A 25530-nucleotide genomic window follows, 5' to 3' on the forward strand; every position below is an offset into this window, starting at 1 on the left:
CGACATCTTGTTCAAAACTGCCTTTGACAAACTCGGCCTGGGAGAAAAAGAACTCAGAGCATATCCGAACAGCCTGTTCGGGCTGGGAGACGCTCCAATCCAACCACTTGAGTACATCTCGCTAACACACGACCTTTGGAAAAGGAAACCGGTCAAGAACACTCAACATAGACTACATTGTGGTCGACGTGAGTTCAGCCTACAATGCCCTCATAGGTCGGACAACGCTAAATCAGCTCGGCGCAGTAGTCTCGACGCCACACCTGTGCATGAAGTTCCCAACCACAGAGGGAATAGCTACGATAAAAGCAGATCAGAAGATGGCACGCCGCTGTTACAACGAAAGTCTAAACCTTTGAGGCAGAGGATGAGAATTCCACACCATCGAACTCGGGGGAGTTCAAGGACGGGAAGAAATTCGTCCACAACCCGAAGGCGAAATAGAAAAAGTTCAGATTGGAGATGTCCCAGACAAAACAACCTATATTGGCACAATCCTAAAAGAAGACATAAAAGAATTGCTCGTGCAGTTTTTACGAGACAATGTCGACCTCTTTGCAAGGAAGGCTACAGCTGCTCAGAATATTTCAGCTAGAGGGGCTGGGGAAGGGTCTTCTCATGTTCTTCCCAAACAGCCAATGCCGAGCTCTCCTATTGAGCCCTTCAATCTGGAAGGCCGCAGACATGCCGGGCATAGACCCTAAGTTAATGTGCCACAAACTGGCAGTTTACCCAGGATCTGGGCCTGTACAGCAGAGACGTAGAAAGCACGGACCAGAACGTTCCCGAGTTGTGGAAGAGCAGGTACAAGCTCTACTAGAAGCGGGATTCATAAGAGAAGTTAAGTACCCACTATGGCTAGCTAACGTTGTCTTGGTAAAAAAATCAAATGGGAAGTGGCGGATGTGCACCAACTACACTGATCTCAACAAAGCCTGCCCAAAAGATCCTTATCCACTTCCAAGTATCGACGCTCTGGTGGATGCCTCCTCCGGATACAAATATCTCTCATTTATGGACGCCTATTCGGGATACAATCAAATCCCGATGTACCCACCTGATCAAGAAAAACCTCATTCTTAACCCCAAAAGCAAACTATTGCTACATCGTCATGCCTTTTGGACTCAAAAATGCAGGAGCCACTTATCAAAGGTTAATGAATAAGGTCTTTGCAGACCATATTGGGAAAATCATGGAAGTCTACGTGGACGACATGTTAATAAAGACACAAAGTGAAGAGTCGTTACTGTCCGACCTCACCCAAGTATTCGACACTATAAGAAGGCATGGCATGTGACTTAACCCTGCAAAATGCACCTTCGCAGTAGAAGCAGGCAAATTCTTGGGCTTTATGCTCACACAAAGAGGAATCGAGGCAAATCCAGATAAATGCCAGGCCATACTCGACATGAAAATTCCGACTAGTGTCAAAGAGGTACAACAACTCAATGAAAGATTGGCAGCATTGTCCAGATTTCTAGCTGGATCGACAATAAGATCTCTACCCTTCTACGCTACTCTAAGGAAGGGAAAGAAGTTCGAATGGACAGCAGAGTGCAAGCAGGCCTTCCAGGATTTCAAAAAGTTCCTGGGACGACCACCTATCCTAACCCGGCCATGGGAAGGAGAACCACTCGTATTATACCTCGCGGTGGGAAATCACGCAATAGCTTCAGCACTGGTCCAAGAAGATGACAGTGGACAACAACCTATATACTTCATCAGCAAAGCATTACAAGGGTCCAAATTGAACTATCAAAAGATAGAAAAATTTGCTTATGCTCTCATACTAACATCTCGATGACTTCGCCCTTATTTCTAAGCCCACATCATCAAGGTCCGGACTAACCAACCCATAAAAGGCATTCTACAAAAAATAGATCTAGCAGGAAGAATTTTGCAATGGGCAGTCGAGTTGTCCGAATTCGACCTTCAATATGAAGCTCGGACAGCCATCAAATCGTAATATTTGGCCGACTTCATTGCTGAGTTCACAGACAGCTTGGAAATCCCTACAGAGTGGAATCTCTACGTAGATGATTCCTTGAACAAAACAGGAAGTGGCGCAGGCGTGATAATTGAAAGCGACCAGGGAATCCAAATCGAACTTTCCCTCAAATTTGGGTTTCCTGCCTCAAACAACCAAGCTGAGTACGAGGCACTACTAGCTGGTTTGAAACTGGCAAAAGAGGTTGGAGCTCAAAAGCTTATCATCTCCAGCGACTCACAAGTAGTCACCTCACAAATAGCAAGGAGTTACCAAGCCAAGGATCCTACCATGAAAAATTACTTAGACAAAACTAAGGAACAGCTCAGACAACTCGGGGAATATGAGGTCCGCCACATACCCCGGGAACAGAATGCTCGAGCTGATACACTCTCAAAACTAGCCAGCACCAAACCAGGGGCAACAATAGAAGCCTCATCCAAGAGATGCTGCAGAACCTGTCAATCTCGGAAGAAGAAAAGGTTCTAACCATAACAGGTCTGGATCAAGGATGGATGACTCCCATAATTAATTACCTCAAAACAAAAACACTCCCTACAGATAAGAAGGAGGCAAAGAGGTTAAAATGGGAAGCACAATACTACACCATCATAAATAATACTCTATACAAAAGAAGGATTTCAACACCACTATTAAAATGCGTGCCGACTTCCAATACAAAAGAAGTTTTAGAAGAAGTACACAGTGGCATCTGTGGCAACCATCTCGTAGCACAGGCACTCACTAAGAAAGTACTCCGAGCTGGGTTTTATTGGCCAACCTTACAAAAAGAAGCAACAGAATTCGTGAAGACATGTCACTACAACAGATACGGAGAATGGCGGCAAAAAATTGGCGGCCATTTATAAACCCGCCGCAGATTGGCAGGATAGCGGCAGTTGTCGTAGCGGTTTGATAACTGCACCAAAATTAAATAGCATAGCGGCGGTGACACGTCCCAACTGCTGGAAAGCAACACAGTGATATATATAACAAATTAACATAGCGCGTTCATAGAATATTTTTTTGCATGAAGTCAATTATGCAGGGGCGCGAACCACTTCTCTGGGAGTCCTTGCCGCCGTGGTGCTCCCCGCAGTCAATTCCAGTAGTCTCCTCCTTCCCATTGATGTGTCGTTCACTGAGCCACTTTCCCTCCCTCTAACACGGGTCCGAAACTTAGGTTTGTTAAACCCTCTTTCAATTTGGTTGAGTTTCTTTTGGGGTTTCACTTTTCAATTTGGCTTAGATTGATCTTGTTCTTCTTGATTTGGGTATATACAGTCAAGAATCAGATTCGCACTTTTCAATTTGGGTTAGATTGATCTTGCTTATAAAGAAATCATTTGATCTATATCTTACTTTCAAATTTTCAGATTAGGCATTAATATTTTGTTTTGATTTTCTCAATTGTTCAAGTTTGGTAGTTTCTCCACTTGATACACCTGGTTCCATTGATTCATTCCTTCATTACTGGAAACCAAAAGCTATTATACTGATAGAAAGTGAACTGTGGCCAAATCTTATCATGCATGCTTCCCAAAATGGTGTAAGTAGTTGTTATCTTTGGTTCACGATATACCCTCGTCAACTACTTACGGTACAGAAGAATAGATTCATTCTTAATCCTCTAGAATTAGAACTAGATAACCTACTTTGTAAATGGTAGTTAATGAATATGTGAGGCCTACTTTTTTTTTTTAAACAAAAGGAAAGGTCAAATAGCAATTAATTTCTTTGCACACATGCATAGCTCACTTATGCAGGTTGCAAGTGCATCATATAACATGTTTTCACATATTCTTTTACTCTCATTAGATAACACTAGCATTGTGGTTACTATCATTAAAGCAGGGTTCTTCTTCTTTGTCCCCCTTTCAATTGTTGATTTATTGAATTGGTGAAGTGATCTGTACTAAGCTTGTCTTATTTATTATTCTGTTCAGTAATAGAAGATTTTGGAGTCAATGGAAGAGGGGGGAAAAGTATAGATGATCTGAGATTACATCTTGCTCACAAACAGGTTTGGATGGCTTCTTCCATTCATAGGGGAGAAGAAGAAAGTTAGTTTTTTTTTTCTATACCTTTGGCATTGTTCCATAATAACTTTTTTTGGTTTATCCAACAGGTTCAAAGAAACACTTGAACATTTTTCTTAGCATAAAAAATCAGAGAGGGGCATTATAACATAAATGTTAATTCAATTTTTTCCATATGCTAGTACTAAACATATATGGTATACATATTCTCATTTTCTCCCTCATTTAACTATTCTATAATATTCTTTGCAATTGAAATATTTGAAATATTTTTATAGATTGTCCTGTTAGATTAATTCAGAATGAGCTTAATATGTTGACTGGATCTCATTCATTGCCCTCTGTATTTTGGTGATTATTCACTGTTCTTTCTTTGTTGTAATGTATTAATATTTAATTGCAGTAATATTAGGAGTTCACACTACCCTTATGCAACTGCAAAAGTAAGCTTTTGATCCCACCCTTTGACTTAAAAAATGTTTGCTATGGATGTCTTGATTCCCTCCTTGGCTTCATTTAATATTGATGCCATCATCTATGCATAAAATTCTAAGTTACTAAAAGTATGTTTCAACTGTCCTTTTCTCCTTGTTATTACTTGTTTAAACTCAAAATATGGTTTCAGCTGTCTATTTCTTAAATGATAAAAATTCAACTCAATTATGCTTGTAATCATGGTGCATATAAACTGAATAAAAATTAACTTGTAACTCTTTTGCATAGTCATTCCCATACAACAGAAATGATGCTTATGCAAAAATTATAATGACATTTTGCCATTCGTTTTTAAAATTTTGTCATCTCCAAATTCATTATGCTTTTACATGATATAGTGCAGAAAGTGGAGAAGGAAGGATAAAATATAATTTTGAGGTCCCAACATAAGAAGCTTAAGCCGGAATGGGTGTGTTCATGTAGCCGTGTCTCAGATTTTGGTCTAATGAAGATAAACAATAAAGGAAGGGTGATTTCATTCAGTGAGAAGTCTAAAGGAGAAGACCTGAAAGCAATGGTAAAAAGCACAACTCATGCTTGTTAATATCAAGTTTTAGGATATTGTTTCCCTGCTAATGCAAGTAGATAATTTAGCAAGTAGATACGACACTCTTGGGACTTTCATGGGAAGAGGCTGAAAAGAAACCATACATTGCTTTCATGGGAGTGTATGTGTTCAAGAAGGACTTACTTCTTAATCTACTAAGGTACTGCTAATTTTAACTTATATCTTGTAATGTGAAGTTCAATAATGACATATAACATGACAATAAATTGCTTGTTTCAAAGATAGCAAGCTAATTAATTTCAACAAAATTTATTTCATTCAGATGGCGCTTTGCAACTACAAATGAATTTGGATTAGAAGTCATTCCTGCATGTGCTAGTGAGTTTTGCATTAAGGTATGTCTGAAAATTCATTATTGCTTATGGTTTTACTATTAGTAATAAAGTATTATGCACATGGTTCCCCTGCTTCTCCATCTATGTACCATGAACCTAACTGATTGAATTATCTCCAAATAAAATACTAGTAATCTAATCATAGAAAATAACGAATGCGTACAAAGTTTTGGATTGAGTAGGTTGGAAGGAAAACAAATCATGGCTTATCAAGTAACCTTAAGCTTTCAATCATTCATCTATGATTTTTATGAGCATTCTTTCACATTGCAGAGAAGATACAGCAACCTTTCCACGCATTTACTTGTATGTGAATGAAGGAACAACTAAATAATCAAAGCAACATTTATAATTAAAAATAATATTACTATGGTCTCACTAGATGCAACGTGTTTCACACTTTCACCGTTTCTCATTTAGGACTTAGGCATATGCAAACAACAATTTTCATTTAGTTGGCCTTCCATACATTGAGTTGTATCGATCATTGATCATTGAGTTGTATTACATTCTCAATCATTGGCAATAGAAGAACATTAGTGATAAGCTTGGCACCGGTTAATATTGAAATATTTTATCAATATATTGTTTAATTTAAATGAACATTTTCAGGTTCAGAATTTGGCAAATCAAAAGTACATTAGTGGTCAGTAAATTAGTGACATTATCAAGATGCTACTGCACCAGCACTTCCAGATTTTCAAGACAAGCAGAAAAGGATCAATGCAATTGAAGAGGGGCTATTATTATACTTATTATTTTTATACTTCATATTATTATTACTTCCATTGTAATTATTATTATTAAAACCTATACCCATTGGTTTTTAGTACGGTGTTTTATATTGTCTCTATTATTATTATTACTAAAATCAGCGAATTTTAAAAGGAAAATTTAATATTTTTTTTTTAATTTGTATTAAAATTAGCGGCAGTTTGTAATCGCCGTTAAAAAGGGCAGAAATTCTAATACTTGAATATTGCGGCCGTTTAAAACCGCCACAAAATTAATTGCCGCAAAATACTGATTCAGCGGCGGTTATACCAGCGGTTGCTGGAAACCGCCACAAAATCATTTTCCCGCACCGATAACCAGGGCAGTTCACTAAACCGACGGTATTTGATTTTGCGGCGGTTTAAAACCGCCGCTAATCATGAAAACAACCGCTGCCATTAACCGTACTTCTTGTAGTGTGTCCACGATGTCAGAAACATGCCAACTTTCACATCGCCCCGCCAGAGGAGCTCATCAGCGTAACCTCACCCTGGCCATTCGCAAAATGGGGACTCGATCTTCTCGGACCCTTCCCTCAAGGATCTGGACAAGTCAAATTCCTCATAGTGGGGGTAGACTATTTCACAAAATGGATCGAGGCAGAACCCCTAGCCAATGCCACTGCTCAAAGAAGTCGAAAATTCCTATATAGAAACATTGTCACAAGGTTTGGGGTTCCATACTCTATAACAACAGACAATGGCACTCAATTTACAGATGCAGGCTTCAGAAAGCTGTTGGCCGATCTAAACATAAAACACCAATTCACATCCGTAGAATACCCCCAGGCCAATGGACAAGCAGAAGCTGCTAACAAAGTCATATTAGCCGGGCTAAAACAGAGATTATAGGATGCAAAGGGAGCCTGGGCCGAAGAGCTCCCAAAAGTCCTATGGGCATATCGGACAACTCCACACTCCACCACAAAGGAATCACCCTTCCAATTAGCTTACGGAATGGAGGCAATAATCCCATTGGAGGTCAAAGAAGGGTCGCCCAGAGTAATCCACTACAACGAAGAGGCCAACCCCCAACTTCAAAGGGAAGAACTCGACCTACTTCCAGAAATCCGAGAAAGAGCTCTGATGAACGGATAATTTATACGCTTTTTGACATTGTTTTTAGTATATTTTTAGTAGGATCTAGTTACTTTTAGGGATGTTTTCATTAGTTTTTATGTTAAATTCATATTTCTGGACTTTACTATGAGTTTGTGTGTTTTTCTGTGATTTCAGGTATTTTCTGGCTGAAATTGAGGGACTTGAGCAGAAATCAGATTCAGAGGTTGAAGAAGGACTGCTGATGCTGTTGGATTCTGACCTCACTGTACTCAAAGTAGATTTTCTGGAGCTACAGAACTCGAAATGGCGCGATTCTAATTGCGTTGGAAAGTAGACATCCAGGGCTTTCCATACATATATAATAGTCCATACTTTGGCCAAGAATAGACGACGTAAACTGGCGTTCAACGCCAGCTCTCTGCCCAAATCTGGCGTCCAGCGCCAGAAAAGGAGCCAAAACCAGAGTTGAACGCCCAAACTGGCACAAAAGCTGGCGTTCAACTCCAAGGAGGACCTCTACACGTGCAACACTCAAGCTCAGCCCAAACACACACCAAGTGGGCCCCGGAAGTGGATTTATGCATCAATTACTTACTTCTGTAAACCCTAGTAGCTAGTTTATTATAAATAGGACCTTTTACTATTGTATTAGGTATCTTTTGATCACCTTAGGATCTTAGGAACATCTTTGAACGCATAGTTCTTAGACCATGGGGGCTGGCCATCTCGGCCATGCCTGGACCTTCACTTATGTATTTTTAACGGTAGAGTTTCTACACTCCATAGATTAAGGTGTGGAGCTCTGCTGTTCCTCAAAGATTAATGCAAAGTACTACTGTTTTCTATTCAACTCATCTTATTTCGCTTCTAAGATATCCATTCGCACCCAAGAACGTGATGAAGGTGATGATTATGTGTGACGCTCATCACCATTCTCCCCTATGAACACGTGCCTGACAAACACTTCCGTTCTACATGAAATAAGCTAGAATGAATATCTCTTAGATCTCCCAACCAGAATCTTCGTGGCGTAAGCTAGAATGATGGCGGCATTCAAGAGAATCCGGAAGGTCTAAACCTTGTCTGTGGTATTCCGAGTAGGATTCACTGATTGAATGACTGTGACGAGCTCCTAACTCGCGATTGCAGGGCGTTAGTGACAGACGCAAAAGGATAGTAAATCCTATTCCAGCATGATCGAGAACCGACAGATGAATAGCCGTGCCGTGACAGGGTGCGTGAGCATATTATTCACTGAGAGGATAAGATGAAGCCATTGACAAGGGTGATGCCTCCAGACGATTAGCCGTGCCGTGACAGGGCATTGGATCATTTTCCCGAGAGATGACCGAAAGTAGCCATTGACAGTGGTGATGTATCACATAAAGCCAGCCATGGAAAGGAGTAAGACTGACTGGATGAAGAAAACAGGAAAGCAGAGGTTCAGAGGAACGAAAAGCATCTCCATTCGCTTATCTGAAATTCCTACCAATGATTTACATAAGTACCTCTATCCCTATTCTATTATTTATTATTTGAAAACACCATTATCAATTTATATCTGCCTAACTGAGATTTGCAAGGTGACCATAGCTTGCTTCATACCAACAATCTCCGTGGGATTCGACCCTTACTCACGTAAGGTATTACTTGGACGACCCAGTGCACTTGCTGGTTAGTTGTATCGAAGTTGTGAACCATGGTATTGGCACCATGTTCTTGGCGCCATTGCCAGGGAAAGAAAGAGCCATGAATTTTACATAATTAAAGTGTAATCACGATTACGCGTACCAAGTTGCTCACGTTGCCAGGGATTGTTCGAGCCTGGACATCACAATTTCGTGCACCAAGTTTTTGGCGCCGTTGCCAGGGATTGTTCGAGTTTGGACAACTGACGGTTCATCTTGTTGCTCAGATTAGGTAATTTTCTTTTTATTTTATTTTCAAAAATATTTCTAAAATTTTCTCATCTGTTTTCGAAAATAATATAAAAATATTTTCAAAAATTTTATTCAAAATTTTTAAGAATGAATTCTAGTGTTTCATGAAGCATGTTGAAGCCTGGCTGGCTGTAAAGCCATGTCTAATTCCTTTGGGAATGAGTATGTCAGGCGTGTCATGTCTGAATTACATGCTGAAGCTTGGCTGGCCATTGGCCATGTCTAGTGTTTTGGACCGGAGCTTTCATTGAAAGCTTGGCTGGCTCATGAGCCATGTCTAATTCCTGGACTGAAGCTTTAGACTAAGAATGCAAGATTCCTAGAATTCATGTTAAAAATTTTGGAATCCTTATTTTTTCTTTTTCAATTAATTCTCGAAAAAATTCCAAAAAAATTAGAAAATCATAAAAAAATCAAAAATATTTTTTGTTTCTTGTTTGAGTCATGTGTCACGTTATAAGTTTGGTGTCATTTGCATGTGCATCTTGCATTTTTTCAAAAATTTCATTCATTCATAGTGTTCTTCATGATCTTCAAGTTGTTCTTGGTAAGTCTTCTTGTTTGATCTTGATGATTTTTTGTTTTGTGTCTTTTCATGTTTATCATATGCATTCTTGAATTCTTAGTGCTTAAGCATTAAAGAATTCTAAGTTTGGTGTCTTGCATGTTTTCTTTGCATTAAAAATTTTTCAAAATTGTGTCTATGATGTTCATCTTGACATTCATAGTGTTCTTGGTGTTCATCTTGACATTCATAGCATTCTTGCATGCATCACATGTTTTGATCTAAAAATTTCATGCATTGCATCTTTTTAGTGTTTTTCTCTCTCATCATAAAAATTCAAAAATCAAAAAAATTATCTTTCCCTTTTTCTCTCATCAAATTCGAAAATTTGAGTTGACTTTTTCAAAAATTTTAAAATCAAGTTGTTTCTTATGAGTCAAATCAAATTTTCAATTTGAAAATCTTATCTTTTTCAAAATCTTTTTCAAAAATCAAATCTTTTTCAAAATTCTTAGTTATTTTCGAAAAGTCCAAAAATATTTTTCAAAAATCTTTTTCTTATTTTTATACCAAATTTTCGAAAATAACATAATCAATTAATGTTTTGATTCAAAAATTTCAAGTTTGTTACTTACTTGTTAAGAAAGATTCAAACTTTAAGCTCTAGAATCATATCTTGTGATTTCTTGTAAATCAAGTCATTAATTGAGATTTTAAAAATCAAATCTTTTTCAAAAACTAATTTCAATCATATCTTTTCAAAAATATCTTCTTATCTTTTTCAAAAATTTGATTTCAAAATATCTTCTCTAACTTCCTAACTTCTTATCTTTTCAAAAATTGGTTTTCAAAATTTGTTTCAACTAACTAACTAACTTTTTGTTTGTTTTTTTTACTTTTTCAAAACTACCTAACTAACTCTCTCTCTCTCTCTAATTTTCGAAAATATCTTCCCTCTTTTTCAAAAATTTCTTTTTAATTAACTAATTATTCTTATTTTTAATTTTAAAAAATTTTTTTCGAAAAAATACTAACATTTTTCAAAAACCATTTTCGAAAATCATTAACTCTTTTTCAAAAATATTTTTTGAAAATTATCCCTCCCCCATCTTATTTTATTTATTCATTCATATCCTAACATCTCATCTCACATCTCTGCCATCCTCACAGTTGTGTTTCTTCCATTATATTACATTCTTTGTCTCCCCCTCTTCTTCTACTCACACAGGGATCCCTACACTATGGTATAAAGGATCCATATTATTATTATTATTTTTTCTGTTCCCTCTTCTTTGTCATATGAGCAGGAGCAAGGATAAGAACATTCTTGTGGAAGCAGATCCAGAACCTGAAAGGACTCTAAAAAGGAAACTAAGAGAAGCTAAAATACAACAATCCAGAGAAAACCTTTCAGAAATTTTCGAACAGGAAGAGGAGATGGCAGCCGAAAATAATAATAATGTAAGGAAGATGCTTGGTGACTTTACTGCACCTAATTCCAATTTACATGGAAGAAGCATCTCCATTCCTGCCATTGGAGCAAACAACTTTGAGCTGAAACCTCAATTAGTTTCTCTGATGCAGCAGAACTGCAAGTTTCATGGACTTCCATCTGAAGATCCTTTTCAGTTCTTAACTGAATTCTTGCAGATATGTGATACTGTTAAGACTAATGGAGTAGATCCTGAAGTCTACAGGCTCATGCTTTTCCCTTTTGCTGTAAGAGACAGAGTTAGATTATGGTTGGATTCTCAACCCAAAGACAGCCTGAACTCTTGGGATAAGCTAGTCACGGCTTTCTTAGCCAAGTACTTTCCTCCTCAAAAGCTGAGCAAGCTTAGAGCTGATGTTCAAACCTTTAGACAGAAAGAAGGTGAATCCCTCTATGAAGCTTGGGAAAGATACAAACAGTTGACCAAAAAGTGTCCTTCTGACATGCTTTCAGAATGGATCATCCTGGATATATTCTATGATGGTTTATCTGAGCTATCAAAAATGTCACTGGACACTTCTGCAGGTGGATCCATTCACCTAAAGAAAACGCCTGCAGAAGCTCAAGAACTCATTGACATGGTTGCTAATAACCAGTTCATGTACACTTCTGAAAGGAATCCTGTGAGTAATAGGACGCCTATGAAGAAGGGAGTTCTTGAAGTTGATACTCTGAATGCCATATTGGCTCAGAACAAAATATTGACTCAGCAAGTCAATATGATCTCTCAGAGTCTGCATGGAATGCAAGCTGCATCCAACAGTACTCAAGAGGCATCTTCTGAAGAAGAAGCTTATGATCCTGAGAACCCTGCAATAGCAGAGGTGAATTACTTAGGTGAACCTTATGGAAACACCTATAACTCATCATGGAGAAATCATCCAAATCTCTCATGGAAGGATCAAAAGCCTCAATAAGGCTTTAATAATGGTGGAAGAAACAGGTTTAACAATAATAAACCTTTTCCATCATCCACTCAGCAACAGACAGAGAACTCTGAACAAAATGCTTCTAATTTAGCAAATCTAGTCTCTGGTCTATCCAAGGCCACTGTAAGTTTCATGAATGAAACAAGGTCTTCCATTAGAAATTTGGAAGCACAAGTGGGCCAGCTGAGTAAAAGGATCACTGAAATCCCTCCCAGTACTCTCCCAAGCAATACAGAAGAGAACCCAAAAGGAGAGTGCAAGGCCATTGACATAAGCACCATGGCCGAGCCTACTAGGGGAGTGGAGGACGTGAATCCCAAGGAGGAAGACCTCCTGGGACGTCCAGTGATCAATAAGGAGCTTCCCTCTGAGGAACCAAAGGACTCTGAGGCTCATCTAGAGACCATAGAGATTCCATTGAACCTCCTTATGCCCTTCATGAGCTCTGATGAGTATTCCTCTTCTGAAGAGAATGAGGATGTTACTGAAGAGCAAACTGCCAAGTTTCTTGGTGCAATCATGAAGCTGAATGCCAAATTATTTGGCATTGATACTTGGGAAGTTGAACCTCCCTTGTTCATCAATGAACTAAGTGATCTGGATCAACTGACATTGCCTCAGAAGAGACAGGATCCTGGAAAGTTCATAATACCCTGTACCATAGGCACCATGATCTTTAAGGCTCTGTATGACCTTGGTTCAGGAATAAACCTCATGCCCCTCTCTGTAATAGAGAAACTGGGAATCTATGGGGTGTAAGCTGCTAAAATCTCATTAGAGATGGCAGATAACTCAAGAAAATAGGCTCATGGACAAGTAGAGGATGAATCCATCATCCTAGGAAGACCTTTCCTGGCCACAGCAAGAGCTGTGATTGATGTTGACAGAGGTGAAATAGTCCTTCAATGGAATGAGAAATCCCTTGTGTTTAAAACTCAAGGATCTCCCTCTGCAACCATGGAGAGGAAGCAGAAAAAGCTTCTCTCAAAGCAGAGTCAACCTGAGCCCCCACAGTCAAACTCTAAGTTTGGTGTTGGGAGGCCACAACCAAACTCTAAGTTTGGTGTTGAACTCCCATATCCAAACTCTGCACATCTGTTGGGATTGACATAGAGGGAGATATCCTCATTAAAGAGGACAAGCCCATCACTAAGAAAAAGATGGAGCAAGCAAGAGAGCCCATTCATGGAGCTCAAGAGGCGTATGAAGCTCATCACCATGAAATCCCGGAAATGCCTCAAATGCACTTTCCTCCACAAAACTATTAGGAGCACATCAACACCTCCCTAAAAGAATTAAGTTCTAATATGGGACAACTAAGGGTGGAATATCAAGAGCACTCCATCATGCTTCATGAAATAAGAGAAGATCAAAAAGCAATGAGGGAGGAGCAACAAAGACAAGGAAGAGACATAGAAGAGCTCAAAGACATCATAGGTTCCTCAAGGAGGAAACGCCACCATCACTAAGGTGGACTCATTCCTTGTTCTTACTTTATCTGTTTTTCGTTTTCTATGTTATGTGCGTATCTATGTTCGTTTCTTCATTACATGATCATTAGTAGTAGTAACTATGTCTTAAAGTTATAAATGTCCTATGAATCCATCACCTCTCTTAAATGAAAAATGTTTTAATTCAAAAGAACAAGAAGTACATGAGTTTCGAATTTATCCTTGAACTTAGCTTAATTATATTGATGTGGTGACAATGCTTCTTGTTTTCTGAATGTATGCTTGAACAGTGCATATGTCTTTTAAAGTTGTTGTTTAAGAATGTTAAATATGTTGGCTCTTGAAAGAATGATGACTAGGAAACATGTTATTTGATAATCTGAAAAATCATAAAAATGATTCTTAAAGCAAGAAAAAGCAGCAAAGAACAAAGCTTGCAGAAAAAAAAAATAGGAAAAAAAAAAGAAAAAGCAAGCAGAAAAAGCCAAAGCTCTTAAAACCAAGAGGCAAGAGCAAAAAGCCAATAACCCTTAAAACCAAAAGGCAATGGAAATAAAAAGGATCCCAAGGCTTTGAGCATCAGTGGATAGGAGGGCCTAAAGGAATAAAATCTTGGTCTAAGCGGCTAAACCAAGCTGTCCCTAACCATGTGCTTGTGGCGTGAAGGTGTCAAGTGAAAACTTGAGACTGAGCGGTTAAAGTCAAGGTCCAAAGCAAAAAAAAAAAGAGTGTGCTTAAGAACCCTGGACACCTCTAATTGGGGACTTTAGCAAAGCTGAGTCACAATCTGAAAAGGTTCACCCAATTATGTGTCTGTGGCATTTATGTATCCGGTGGTAATACTGGAAAACAAAGTGCTTAGGGCCACGGCCAAGACTCATAAAGAAGCTGTGTTCAAGAATTATCATACTGAACTAGGAGAGTCAATAACACTATTTGAAATCTGAAGTTCCTATAGATGCCAATCATTCTGAACCTCAATGGATAAAGTGAGATGCCAAAACTATTCAAGAGGCAAAAAGCTATAAGTCCCGCTCATATGATTGCAGCTATGTTTCATTGATAGTTTGGAATTTATAGTATATTCTCTTCTTTTTATCCTATTTGATTTTCAGTTGCTTGGGGACAAGCAACAATTTAAGTTTGGTGTTGTGATGAGCGGATAATTTATACGCTTTTTGACATTGTTTTTAGTATATTTTTAGTAGGATCTAGTTACTTTTAGGGATGTTTTCATTAGTTTTTATGTTAAATTCACATTTCTGGACTTTACTATGATTTTGTGTGTTTTTCTGTGATTTCAGGTATTTTCTGGCTGAAATTGAGGGACTTGAGCAGAAATCAGATTCAGAGGTTGAAGAAGGACTGCTGATGCTGTTGGATTCTGATCTCTCTTCACTCAAAGTGGATTTTCTGGAGCTACAAAACTCTAAATGGCGCGATTCCAATTGCGTTGGAAAGTAGACATCCAGGGCTTTCCAGCAATATATAATAGTCCATACTTTGGCCAAAAATAGACGACGTAAACTGGCGTTCAACGCCAGCTCTCTGCCCAAATCTGGCGTCCAGCACCAGAAAAGGAGCCAAAACCAGAGTTGAACGCCCAAACTGGCACAAAAGCTGGCGTTCAACTCCAAGGAGGACCTCTACACGTGCAACACTCAAGCTCAGCCCAAACACACACCAAGTGGGCCCCGGAAGTGGATTTATGCATCAATTACTTACTTCTGTAAACCCTAGTAGCTAGTTTATTATAAATAGGACCTTTTACTATTGTATTAGGTATCTTTTGATCACCTTAGGATCTTAGGAACATCTTTGAATGCATAGTTCTTAGACCATGGGGGCTGGCCATCTCGGTCATGCCTGGACCTTCACTTATGTATTTTTAACGGTAGAGTTTCTACACTCCATAGATTAAGGTGTGGAGCTCTGCTGTTCCTCAAAGATTAATGCAAAGTACTACTGTTTTCTATTCAACTCATCTTATTTCGCTTCTAAGATATCCATTCGCACCCAAGAACGTGATGAAGGTGATGATTATGTGTGACGCTCATCACCATTCTCCCCTATGAACACGTGCCTGACAAACACTTCCGTTCTACATGAAATAAGCTAGAATGAATATCTCTTAGATCTCCCAACCAGAATCTTCGTGGCGTAAGCTAGAATGATGGTGGCATTCAAGAGAATCCGGAAGGTCTAAACCTTGTCTGTGGTATTCCGAGTAGGATTCACTGATTGAATGACTGTGACGAGCTCCTAACTCGCGATTGCAGGGCGTTAGTGACAGACGCAAAAGGATAGTAAATCCTATTCCAGCATGATCGAGAACCGACAGATGAATAGCCGTGCCGTGACAGGGTGCGTGAGCATATTATTCACTGAGAGGATAAGATGAAGCCATTGACAAGGGTGATGCCTCCAGACGATTAGCCGTGCCGTGACAGGGCATTGGATCATTTTCCCGAGAGATGACCGAAAGTAGCCATTGACAGTGGTGATGTATCACATAAAGCTAGCCATGGAAAGGAGTAAGACTGACTGGATGAAGATAGTAGGAAAGCAGAGATTCAGAGGAACAAAAAGCATCTCCATTCGCTTATCTGAAATTCCTACCAATGATTTAGATAAGTACCTCTATCCCTATTCTATTATTTATTATTCGAAAACACCATTATCAATTTATATCTGCCTAACTGAGATTTGCAAGGTGACCATAGCTTGCTTCATACCAACAATCTCCGTGGGATTCGACCCTTACTCACGTAAGGTATTACTTGGACGACCCAGTGCACTTGCTGGTTAGTTGTATCGAAGTTGTGAACCATGGTATTGGCACCATGTTCTTGGCGCCATTGCCAGGGAAAGAAAGAGCCATGAATTTTACATAATTAAAGTGTAATCACGATTACGCGTACCAAGTTGCTCACGTTGCCAGGGATTGTTCGAGCCTGGACATCACAATTTCGTGCACCAAGCTCGGATCAGGGAAGAGGCATTAAAACGTCGAATGGCTTCAAGATACAACCAAAAGGTAGTGCCACGAGGTTTTGCCGAGAACGACCTCATCCTAATTCGAAATGATATCGGAACAACACGACCTGGAGAAGGAAAGCTGGCAGCAAACTGGAAAAGGCCCTACCGAGTCGTAGAAATACTTAGAAAGGGCTACTACAGACTGTCCGAGCTTGAAGGGTGAGAGCTTCCAAGGTCATGACACGCCCGCAACCTATGAAGGTATTATAGTTAGAGGTAATAAGGATCTTAGGATATGGTGCACTCTTTTTCCTGAAAAGATTTTTTAACGAGGTGCCAAGCCAGGATCCATGAACTACCTGACTTAGAATGCCCACATATGTATATTTGCATTTTCTTTATTTTAAATAAAGTTTCTAGATTTTCTACGAATCCTCAAGACGCATTAATCTGAAACGCAAAAATTCATCACCCGATTATAAAGCTACATATCAGCAGAAAGTGAAAATCAGATTCACTGCTCGATCACGGTAAAGACCAATGAAGATGAAACCCGAATTCATCAAAAGGTCGACCAAACAGGATCAAACCCAATTTCTACGAAATCAGAAAAGATGAAAAGACAACAAAATAGAATAATGCAAGAAGTTATCGAAAGTGATCCATGGAAAGGACCTGACAAGGTCTTAATAAAAATGGGTTGCTAAAAATAACTTAAAGACAGGCCGACGTATAGAAGTCGGACTAGTCGATCACAATAACCAACGTTATAAAAAGTAAATCCCTGGAAAGAGGCCTGGCCAGCCCTAAAAAAGAGGATTACTAGAAATAACTTAGAAGGGACCGACATGATGAAGTCGGCCTCCCACAAAACAAAGTTATAAAAAGTAATCCCTAAAAGAGACCTAACAAAGGTCCAAAAAAGAGGATTACTAGAAATAACTTAGAACGGACCGACATGATGAAGTCGGCCTCCCACAAAACAAAGTTATAAAAAGTAATCCCTAAAAGAGACCTGACAAAGGTCCAAAAAAGAGGATTATTAGAAATAACTTAGAAGGGACCGACATGATGAAGTCGGCCTCCCACAAAACAAAGTTATAAAAAGTAATCCCTAAAAGAGACCTGGCAAACGTCCAAAAAAGAGGATTACTAGAAATAACTTAGAAGGGACCGACATGATGAAGTCGGCCTCCCACAAAACAAAGTTATAAAAAGTAATCCCTAAAAGAGACCTGACAACGGTCCAAAAAAGATGATTACTAGAAATAACTTAGAACGGACCGACATGATAAAGTCAGCCCAACCAAGATGCCAAAAGTTAAAGGTAAATCCATGGAAGAGACCTAACAAAGGTCCAAACAAAATGGATTACTAGAAATACCTTCAGGCCAAGATGAAGAAATCGGCCGACAGAAGGCATACAAGTTGGACCCAGAAATCCACGACCTCAAAAGAATAAAGCTACAAGTATGAAAGTACGAAGGCAACCAAAAGAGGTCGGACAACAAGGTTCCAACGCACTCAAAAACCTAGAAAGTGTCAGATAGGTGCAGCCAAGCATATTACGAAAGGAATAAGTTATGATAATAATAACAAGACTCAAGAGGCCACCAAAAGTCATCCCCAAGAGCTCAAGAAACTACTTTGTTTTTCAAAGAAAGTTGCTAACAGAAAAGCAACTAAAGGTGTCCAGCAGTTAAGAAACCACAAGTTACAAAACATAAAAAGTTTAAAGCCCACAAGCCGGGCTATATACAAAAACATCTAGAATAATCATAGAGGATCCAAAGAGTTCCCAGTCACAGCATCACGAGGTGAAGGAGGACGAGTCTGAAGAGGCACTGCATCCACCGTCCCATCACCCCGGTTCAGGAACTGACAATCAGAATCCGACTAGGGATGACCAACCTCAGCTGAAGGAGTTGAAGAAGTCGGAGCAATAGAGACCTTGGCAGTAGGCACAGAAGGAGGCTCGACGTCGTCATCATCAGGATCATCAGGGACAATTTTACCGTCCCTCACAATGTTGTCTAAGCTGAAGAGAGAGAGGTCAAGATCGGGCGCAAGAACTCAAACTTGATCCTTCAAATTCTCATAAGCAGCATTGACACTGCCCACAAGATGACCCTGGAGCTCGGCATAATTAGCTCGGGCAGACTCCAAACCTTCCCTAAGATGCATCATCTCCCTATAGGTCGTGACATAGCTCTCCTTATGCTTCAACGCCGTATCCTCAGCCAACTTTACAGAAGCCGCCAAGGCAATAGCTCTAGTCTTTTCACCCTCCAACTCTTTCTCCAACTTGGTCACCTTCACCTCGAGCTCCTCCTTTAACCCCTTAATCCGGTCAAACTCTGATTTGGCCTCCTCCATAAAGGCCTTCGTTGCATGGATAGAAAGATCTTGGGCAGTTCGGTACAGAGCCGTCCCTATATGTGCCATCTTGATGCTACTCCGAGTTATGAAATCCAAATGACGAAGAAGAGAAACACCATCTATAGGAAGAGCACCATAGGGACCAATCTGCTGGTCGACAAACCCAATAGCATCGAAATCAGGAACGTCCAGATTGAAGGGCTCAACAGTCCGAGATCTTTTTGAAGGAGGAACAGCCGTAGGAGAAAAAACGGCAGCAGAAGACTGGGGAGGGTCGAGCAGATGGACCCGAGGGGTAGGAATCATTTTCCTCGGTCCAGGAGAGCTCGGCACTGGCTGTTTGGGAAGAACATGAGAAGACCATTCCCCAGCCCCTCTAGCCGAAATATTCTGAGCAGTTGTAGCCTTCCTTGCCTTCTTAAAGGCCCTCATGGAGTCATTATTTTTAACCATCTCTGAAAAACAAAATCAACCATAGAAGCAGATTACAAACTGGAAAAAGAAGAAAGCAAAGTAAAGTAGAGCAAAATATAATGAATACCCAGCACAGTTCGGACAAGGGATGAATTCCCCAAAAACTTCTTGGTATCAAGATGGGGAGGTTCCCCCCAAATATCCTCCAAGACATTTACAAAAGCCTGCTCGACCTCGTCCAACATTTCCCAAGTATACCTAGACACCACTACGTTCTTCTGCCACTCTAAGGGAAAGCGGGGCTCGCCATTCTCATCCAAAAAGAAAGGACGAGCTCCTTCAACAGCTCGGATCTTAAAAAGTAATTCTTAAAATCCCTGAAAGACTCATCATACATGGAAAAAACTTTATGTCCCTGGGCAGACCTAAAAGAAATCCAAGAAGCCTTCTTTTTTGTAGTCCCAGGCTTGGTCAACACAAAAAGATACAGAAAAAGGGTTTGAGAAGGTTTAACATCAAATTCTTGACAAACCAACTGAAAAATCTTGATGAAACCCCAAGAATTCGGATGAAGCTGAGATGGGGCCACATTATACGACCATAACAGGTCGGTCTCAAAAGGAGTGAAGGGAAGGGTGATGTTCATCTAGCTAAAAAGAAGTCGTATGCGTAGAAAAAGGGATGCTCCCCCTAGGTCAGAACAGGGAAGCAAACCCTTTCATCAGAATCAGGTGCTACCAATTTATAGTTGTTCTCCTGATCCCTACTACTACAGATTCGGTGGTGTTTCCTAAGCTCCACACAGAATTCAGAATTAGCTAGAGAAACACACAGCAACATAAGGGAGTCCAACCAGTCGGACATCCCCTTGGGAACCTTAGAAGATGCCTCGACAATATTTTTGCGAGAAGACATGGCCAACTAGTCCTACAAAAAAGAAAAGAAAATGGATTGCTAACCAAATACAGCTCAGGCGATATCAAAACAACTCAGACAATATGACTCAGAGCAATACAAACAGTAAAAGAAAAGACACACACCAAGGTCCAGGGGCATCATTTGGAGGCAGTGACATAGAGTAAAAGACTCAGAAAAGCCTACAGAGGCTAAAACATCCCAAGCAAAAGACTCTAAGCAACGCTTTGAGAAGAAAGACACAAATCAAAGCAAGATTATTAAAAGACCATTATCCTCTACAAAGCTACCCCAACAAAGAAAAACCCTCTCTCAACCAACACTCCGAGAAGAAAAAACCAAATAAAGCCACCTCTCAAAATACAGTTTCAGTCTATCAGCAAAAGGAACTGCCAAGTAATAGAACATGTCAAGGGGAAACCACAAAAGACGCAACCTTTGTCAAAATCAAACAAGCCATTATCCCAAAAAAAACCACAAAATCAAATACTATAGAAACAGGCAACAAACATGCAAAAAGCTTCAATCATCAGGAGAAATACCAAAGAAAATACATAAGGTCGAAGAAGAAGCTAGAAAAATACGTCACAGAGATAAAAGTGCAAGCTTTGCAACATACACTCAAATAAAACAAAACTTTATCAAAGGAAAAAGTAAGAACGATGGAAGGAAACACCAACCTGAAAAAAGGAGAAAGCTCCAAAGAAACTGAAGACGGAATCTGGAAATCACCCTTTCGAGCGAAAAGAAAGTACCAACGATCAACAAATGGTGTCGCAGAGAGAAACGCAAGTCTCAACAGAAAGGTAGAAAGAAAAGGGGGGAAGTTACAGCAAGCAAAGAAACAGAGAAAAGAAAAACCATTTTTTGCGTAAAGTTCAAAATGAAAGAGGCAAAAGAAATGGAGCATTAAAGGGATTAATGAGGTTATTAAAACCTCGCACATTCCCAAGACAAAGAGTGTGAATGGGAAGCGCGCGCTTTCAAAAAGAGAAGGAGAAACGCTTCACATTCAAAAGCTTCAGCGAAGTTGACAAAATGCTCGAGTTCGGCTTCACTAGAGAAAGATCGAAGTCCTAAAACTAAGACTCGACCTCAAAAAGAAGACCACACTCGAGCAAGGGCACTGTTCATACCTTGGGTCGAGCTCTCCGACCGGGATGTTTAGAGACAAAGTCAACCGACCTCTTCAGGTCAGACTACCCGACCTCTTCTCAAAGAGCTCAGCCAAATTGCCAGGAAAGCCCAATAAGGGCCCAGATAGAGGAACACGACCCAAATCTAAAGGCAGCCCAAGCCTATAGAGATAAGGGCGGTTCCCTTGAAGATAAGATGACTTCATTCAAAGATAAGATAAGATAACTATCTTATCCCCAGAAAGGTCATCTCCTACTATTATAAATACACTGGAGCACCCAGGTATAACTCATACTCTGATTCTACTAAAAACTGTTTAATACCCATGCTAACTTAAGCATCGGAGTCCCTTGCAGGTACCACCACCCTCCGTTGACAAAGGATCAGCAGCATTGCCAGTCCAACAAGTTGGACACGACAGCTCCGACCATCACCCCCCAACCGAATACGCCATCTCTGACCAGTACAGAAGATCTCGTCTGAGATTGACCTACAGTTTCAGGTAACCCTCGAAACAGGTGGTTACTTCAATTGTGGTTTGCCTGGTCACATGGCGAAGGATTGTACTTGTTGGAGGAACCCAAATGAGGGTCGAAATCAGCACCAAGGGCGAGTATTTGCTGTGAACGCCAATGATGCTGCTAAGGCGGATCCTCTGATAAAAGGTAATTGTTTAGTTGGTGGTAAAATATTAGTTGCACTGTATGATACTGGGGCTTCGCATTCTTTCATTGCATTTGATAAGGTTGAAGAACTAGGGTTGAAAATGTCAGAATTAGCTTTCGATTTGCATGTGCATACTCCGTATCAAACGGTTATGACAAGGTTAGGTTGTAGGCAAGTATCTTTCAAGCTTGAGGATAGAGAATTTGTCTATGACTTAATTTTTTTGCCAATGGTTGGGTTGGAGATGATTTTGGGGTTTGATTGGCTGTCAAAGAACCGGGTATTGTTGGATTCCTTTGAGCAATTGATTCGGTTTATGCCGGAAGGAGAAGGTGGAGAAGGTGGAGAAGTGGTAGCTAAAGGTTATTACCTGAACTTTGTGATGGTGAACTGTGGTAGGGAAGAGTGCCAGGGTTATATATTATTGGCTGCGAATACGCTAGGTGATGATCAGAGGCTAGATCAGATTCTGGTACTTTGGGACTTTCCTGAAGTATTTCCTGAAGATATTCCCGAATTCCCACCTCAAAGGAAAATTAAATTTGTGATTGACTTGGTGCTGGGGGCCAGACTAGTGTCGATTATGCCGTATCGAATGGCTCTGATAGAGCTTGCTGAACTTAAGACTCAGTTGGAAGAGCTTCTGAACAAGAGGTTCATCCGACCCAGTGTGTCTCCTTGGGGAGCGCCAATTTTATTGGTGAAGAAGAAGGATGGAGGAATGCGACTTTGTGTGGATTACTGGCAGTTAAACAAAGTAACTGTGAAGAACAAGTATCTGTTGCCGAGGATAGATGACTTAATCGTTCAATTACAAGGAGTTGGGTGTTTTCCAAGATTGATTTAAGATCCGGTTACCATCAGATAATGGTGAAGGAGGATGACATTCCAAAGACTGCGTTTAGGACATGCTATGGACACTACGAGTTTGCGGTGATATTCTTTGGGTTGACGAATGCACCTGCTATGTTCATGGATTACATGGACAGAGTATTTTGTCCCTTCTTGGACAAATTCGTGGTAGTTTTCATACACGACATCTTAGTTTACTCAAAGACGGTGAAGGAGCGGAAATTGTATGCCAAGTTGTCGAAGTGTGAGTTTTAGAAAGAAGAAGTGAAGTTCTTAGGTCATGTGGTGAGTAAGGACAGAATAGAAGTGGATCCTTCAAAAGTGGACGCAGTGATGGAATGGGAGAGACCGACTATGGTGACTGAGGTTAGGAGTTTCTTGGGTTTGGCCAGATATTACCGAAGATTCATCGAGGGATTTTCTCAAATTGCACTACCGATGACTAAGTTAACCCAGAAGGAGGTACCGTTTGTGTGGACGTCGGAGTGTGAGGAGAGTTTTTAGACTTTGAAACAAAATTTGACTTCAGCACCAGTTTTAATTCTACCTGAACCACACGAACCGTTTGAAGTATACTGTGATGCTTCGTTGAAGGGTTTATGTTGCATGTTAATGCAACATCAGAACGTAGTGGCTTACGCATCACGTTAGCTGAGACCACATGAGGTGAATTACCCAACTCATGACTTGGAATTGGCGGTGATTGTGTTTGCATTGAAGATTTAGAGGTACCACTTGTACGGGGTGAGCTTTAGAGTCTTCTCTTATAACAAGAGTCTCAAGTACATCTTTGATCAGAAAGAACTCAATATGCGTCAGAGGAGGTGGATGGAGCTACTGAAAGATTACGATTTTGAATTGAGTTATCACCCTGGAAAGGTGAATGTTGTGGCTGACGCATTGAGTCGAAAGTCTTTGATGATAGCTTGGATGAGGATTAAAGAAGAAGAGTTAGTAGATAAGTTTTAGAACTTAAGCTGGATATTGGTGAAGCTGACGGACAAGCCTATTTGAACCAATTGTGCATTTTGAGTACGTTTAAGTCAAAAAATTCAGAAGGCTCAGCAAAACGGACAAGAACTTCAGAAGATGTTTCAACCAATTGGCAAGAAGAGGCATGGAGAGTTTACTAAGGATGATAAAGGGCTGTGGAGATATAAGGGGAGAATTTATGTGCCGAATGTTAGGAGTTTGAGACAAGAGTTGTAGTCAGAAACTCATAGCAGTGGGTTTTCTATTCATCCAGGAAGTACGAAGATGTACTATGATCTAAAGAAGATGTTCTGATGGCCTGGGATAAAGAATGATGTAGCTGCAGTTGTATCTAAGTGTCTGACGGGTCAGAAAGTGAAGATAGAACACCAGAGAACATCGAGAATGTTACAGCCACTTGAGATTCCTTAGTGAAAGTGGGAAGGAATTGCAACAGAATTTGTGACCAGTTTACCAAAAACTAGGTCGGGATTTGATGCGGTGTGGGTGATCATGGATCACTTAACCAAATCTGCTCATTTTCTGCCTATTTGAGTGAACTACTCTATGGAGGAATTGGCAAGGTTGTACATCAACGATATTGTAAGGTTGCAAGGAGTGCCATCGAGCATAGTGTCAGACTGTGATCCCCGATTCACATCAAGATTTTGGGAAGCTTTCCAAAGAGCTTTCGGTATGAGACTGTCTCAGCACGGCATATCATCCACAAACGGATGGACAGTCAGAACGGACTATTTAGACATTGGAGGATATGCTAAGGGCGTGTGTCTTGGATCAACCGAGAAGTTGGGACCGTTATATGCCATTGGTGGAGTTTGCGTACAACAACAACTTTCATGCGAGCATTGAGATGGCTCCGTATGAGGCCTTGTATAGACGGAAGTGCCAATCTCCACTTTGTTAGTATGAGGCCGGTGAGGCAAGTGTGTTAGGGCTGGATTCGGTAACAGAGACTACTGAGAAGATTAAAAAGATTTGAGCTAGGATTTTGACTGCACAGAGCCGACAGAAGATCTATGTAGATCTGAGGAGGAATTTGAAGTGGGCGAGCATGTATTTCTGAAGGTTACTCCTACAACTGGGATTGGAATGGCGATTAAGACAAAGAAGTTGAATCTGAGGTATATAGGGCCGTTTGACATTTTGAGACGATTCGGGCCGATGGCATATCAAGTAGCCTTGCCGCCGCATTTGTCTAACTTACATGACGTATTCCACGTGTCACAACTCTGTAAGTACACGTCGGATGCAGCTCATGTGTTAGAGCCTGAGTTGGTTGAGCTAAAGGAGAACTTGACTTTTCAAGTAGCACCGATGCGAATTGACCACATTAGTGTGAAGAAACTACGAGGAAAGAAAGTTCAGTTGGTCAAGGTTGCTTGGAAGAGAGCATGAGTGGAAGAGCATACTTCGGAATTGGAGTTCGAGATGCGGAAGGATTATCCTGAGCTATTCTCAAGTAATCACTAAATTTTGAGGACGAAATTTCTTATTTGGTGGGGAGAATGTAAGAACTACGATTAATTAACCGTTTAATTAAATAATTAAATTTCCCAAAATAGGATCCAAAAATTTAGAATGTGAATTAGAAAATTTAAATATAATTTTTGGACTCAAT

The 25530-nt window shown here is 40.1% G+C and overlaps 3 protein-coding genes and 1 non-coding gene across 19 annotated transcripts; 3 read left to right on the forward strand and 1 right to left on the reverse strand.

Moving 5' to 3' along the window:
* Positions 1-2650: 2650 nt before the first annotated feature.
* LOC112759038 (glucose-1-phosphate adenylyltransferase large subunit 1, chloroplastic) lies at positions 2651-6254 on the forward strand. 16 transcript variants are annotated; one of them, XM_072220224.1, is made up of 8 exons: positions 3004-3171; positions 3408-3537; positions 3935-4051; positions 4431-4470; positions 4861-5039; positions 5117-5229; positions 5353-5425; positions 6038-6254. In XM_072220224.1, exons 5-8 carry the CDS (start codon positions 4968-4970, stop codon positions 6077-6079), a joined length of 300 nt encoding a protein of 99 aa, XP_072076325.1. In that variant the 5' UTR covers positions 3004-3171; positions 3408-3537; positions 3935-4051; positions 4431-4470; positions 4861-4967; the 3' UTR covers positions 6080-6254. The 16 variants fall into 16 exon arrangements, with proteins under 16 accessions (XP_072076321.1, XP_072076322.1, XP_025663639.1 ...); XM_072220225.1 differs by having other exon boundaries at positions 3935-4011; XM_072220227.1 differs by having other exon boundaries at positions 3935-4011; positions 4866-5039.
* A 5284-nt stretch (positions 6255-11538) lies between these two features.
* On the reverse strand, positions 11539-11646 carry LOC112760561 (small nucleolar RNA R71). Its single transcript, XR_003180995.1, has one exon. It is a non-coding gene; the product is annotated as a small nucleolar RNA R71 (small nucleolar RNA).
* Positions 11647-21951: 10305 nt separating this feature from the next.
* Positions 21952-22914, forward strand: LOC140180102 (uncharacterized). Its single transcript, XM_072220499.1, has one exon. The coding sequence runs from the start codon at positions 21952-21954 to the stop codon at positions 22912-22914; it is 963 nt and encodes a 320-aa protein (XP_072076600.1).
* A 1544-nt stretch (positions 22915-24458) lies between these two features.
* LOC112756996 (uncharacterized) lies at positions 24459-25307 on the forward strand. The gene is made up of 2 exons (XM_025805597.1): positions 24459-24731; positions 24978-25307. Exons 1-2 carry the CDS (start codon positions 24459-24461, stop codon positions 25305-25307), a joined length of 603 nt encoding a protein of 200 aa, XP_025661382.1.
* Positions 25308-25530: the final 223 nt, after the last annotated feature.

The sequence above is a fragment of the Arachis hypogaea genome, chromosome 16 (genome assembly GCF_003086295.3).
Source record: "Arachis hypogaea cultivar Tifrunner chromosome 16, arahy.Tifrunner.gnm2.J5K5, whole genome shotgun sequence".
NCBI classification, from domain to species: domain Eukaryota; kingdom Viridiplantae; phylum Streptophyta; class Magnoliopsida; order Fabales; family Fabaceae; genus Arachis; species Arachis hypogaea.

Coding starts and splice junctions, on each gene's coding strand:
- LOC112759038 (XM_072220220.1), top strand. CDS start 4,968: ATGAAGATAAACAATAAAGGAAGGGTGATTTCATTCAGTGAGAAGTCT. Junction 5,040..5,116: donor GAGAAGACCTGAAAGCAATG/GTAAAAAGCACA, acceptor TAGATAATTTAG/CAAGTAGATACGACACTCTT. Junction 5,230..5,352: donor TTACTTCTTAATCTACTAAG/GTACTGCTAATT, acceptor TATTTCATTCAG/ATGGCGCTTTGCAACTACAA.
- LOC140180102 (XM_072220499.1), top strand. CDS start 21,952: ATGGCGAAGGATTGTACTTGTTGGAGGAACCCAAATGAGGGTCGAAAT.
- LOC112756996 (XM_025805597.1), top strand. CDS start 24,459: ATGGAGGAATTGGCAAGGTTGTACATCAACGATATTGTAAGGTTGCAA. Junction 24,732..24,977: donor ATGCCATTGGTGGAGTTTGC/GTACAACAACAA, acceptor GTATTTCTGAAG/GTTACTCCTACAACTGGGAT.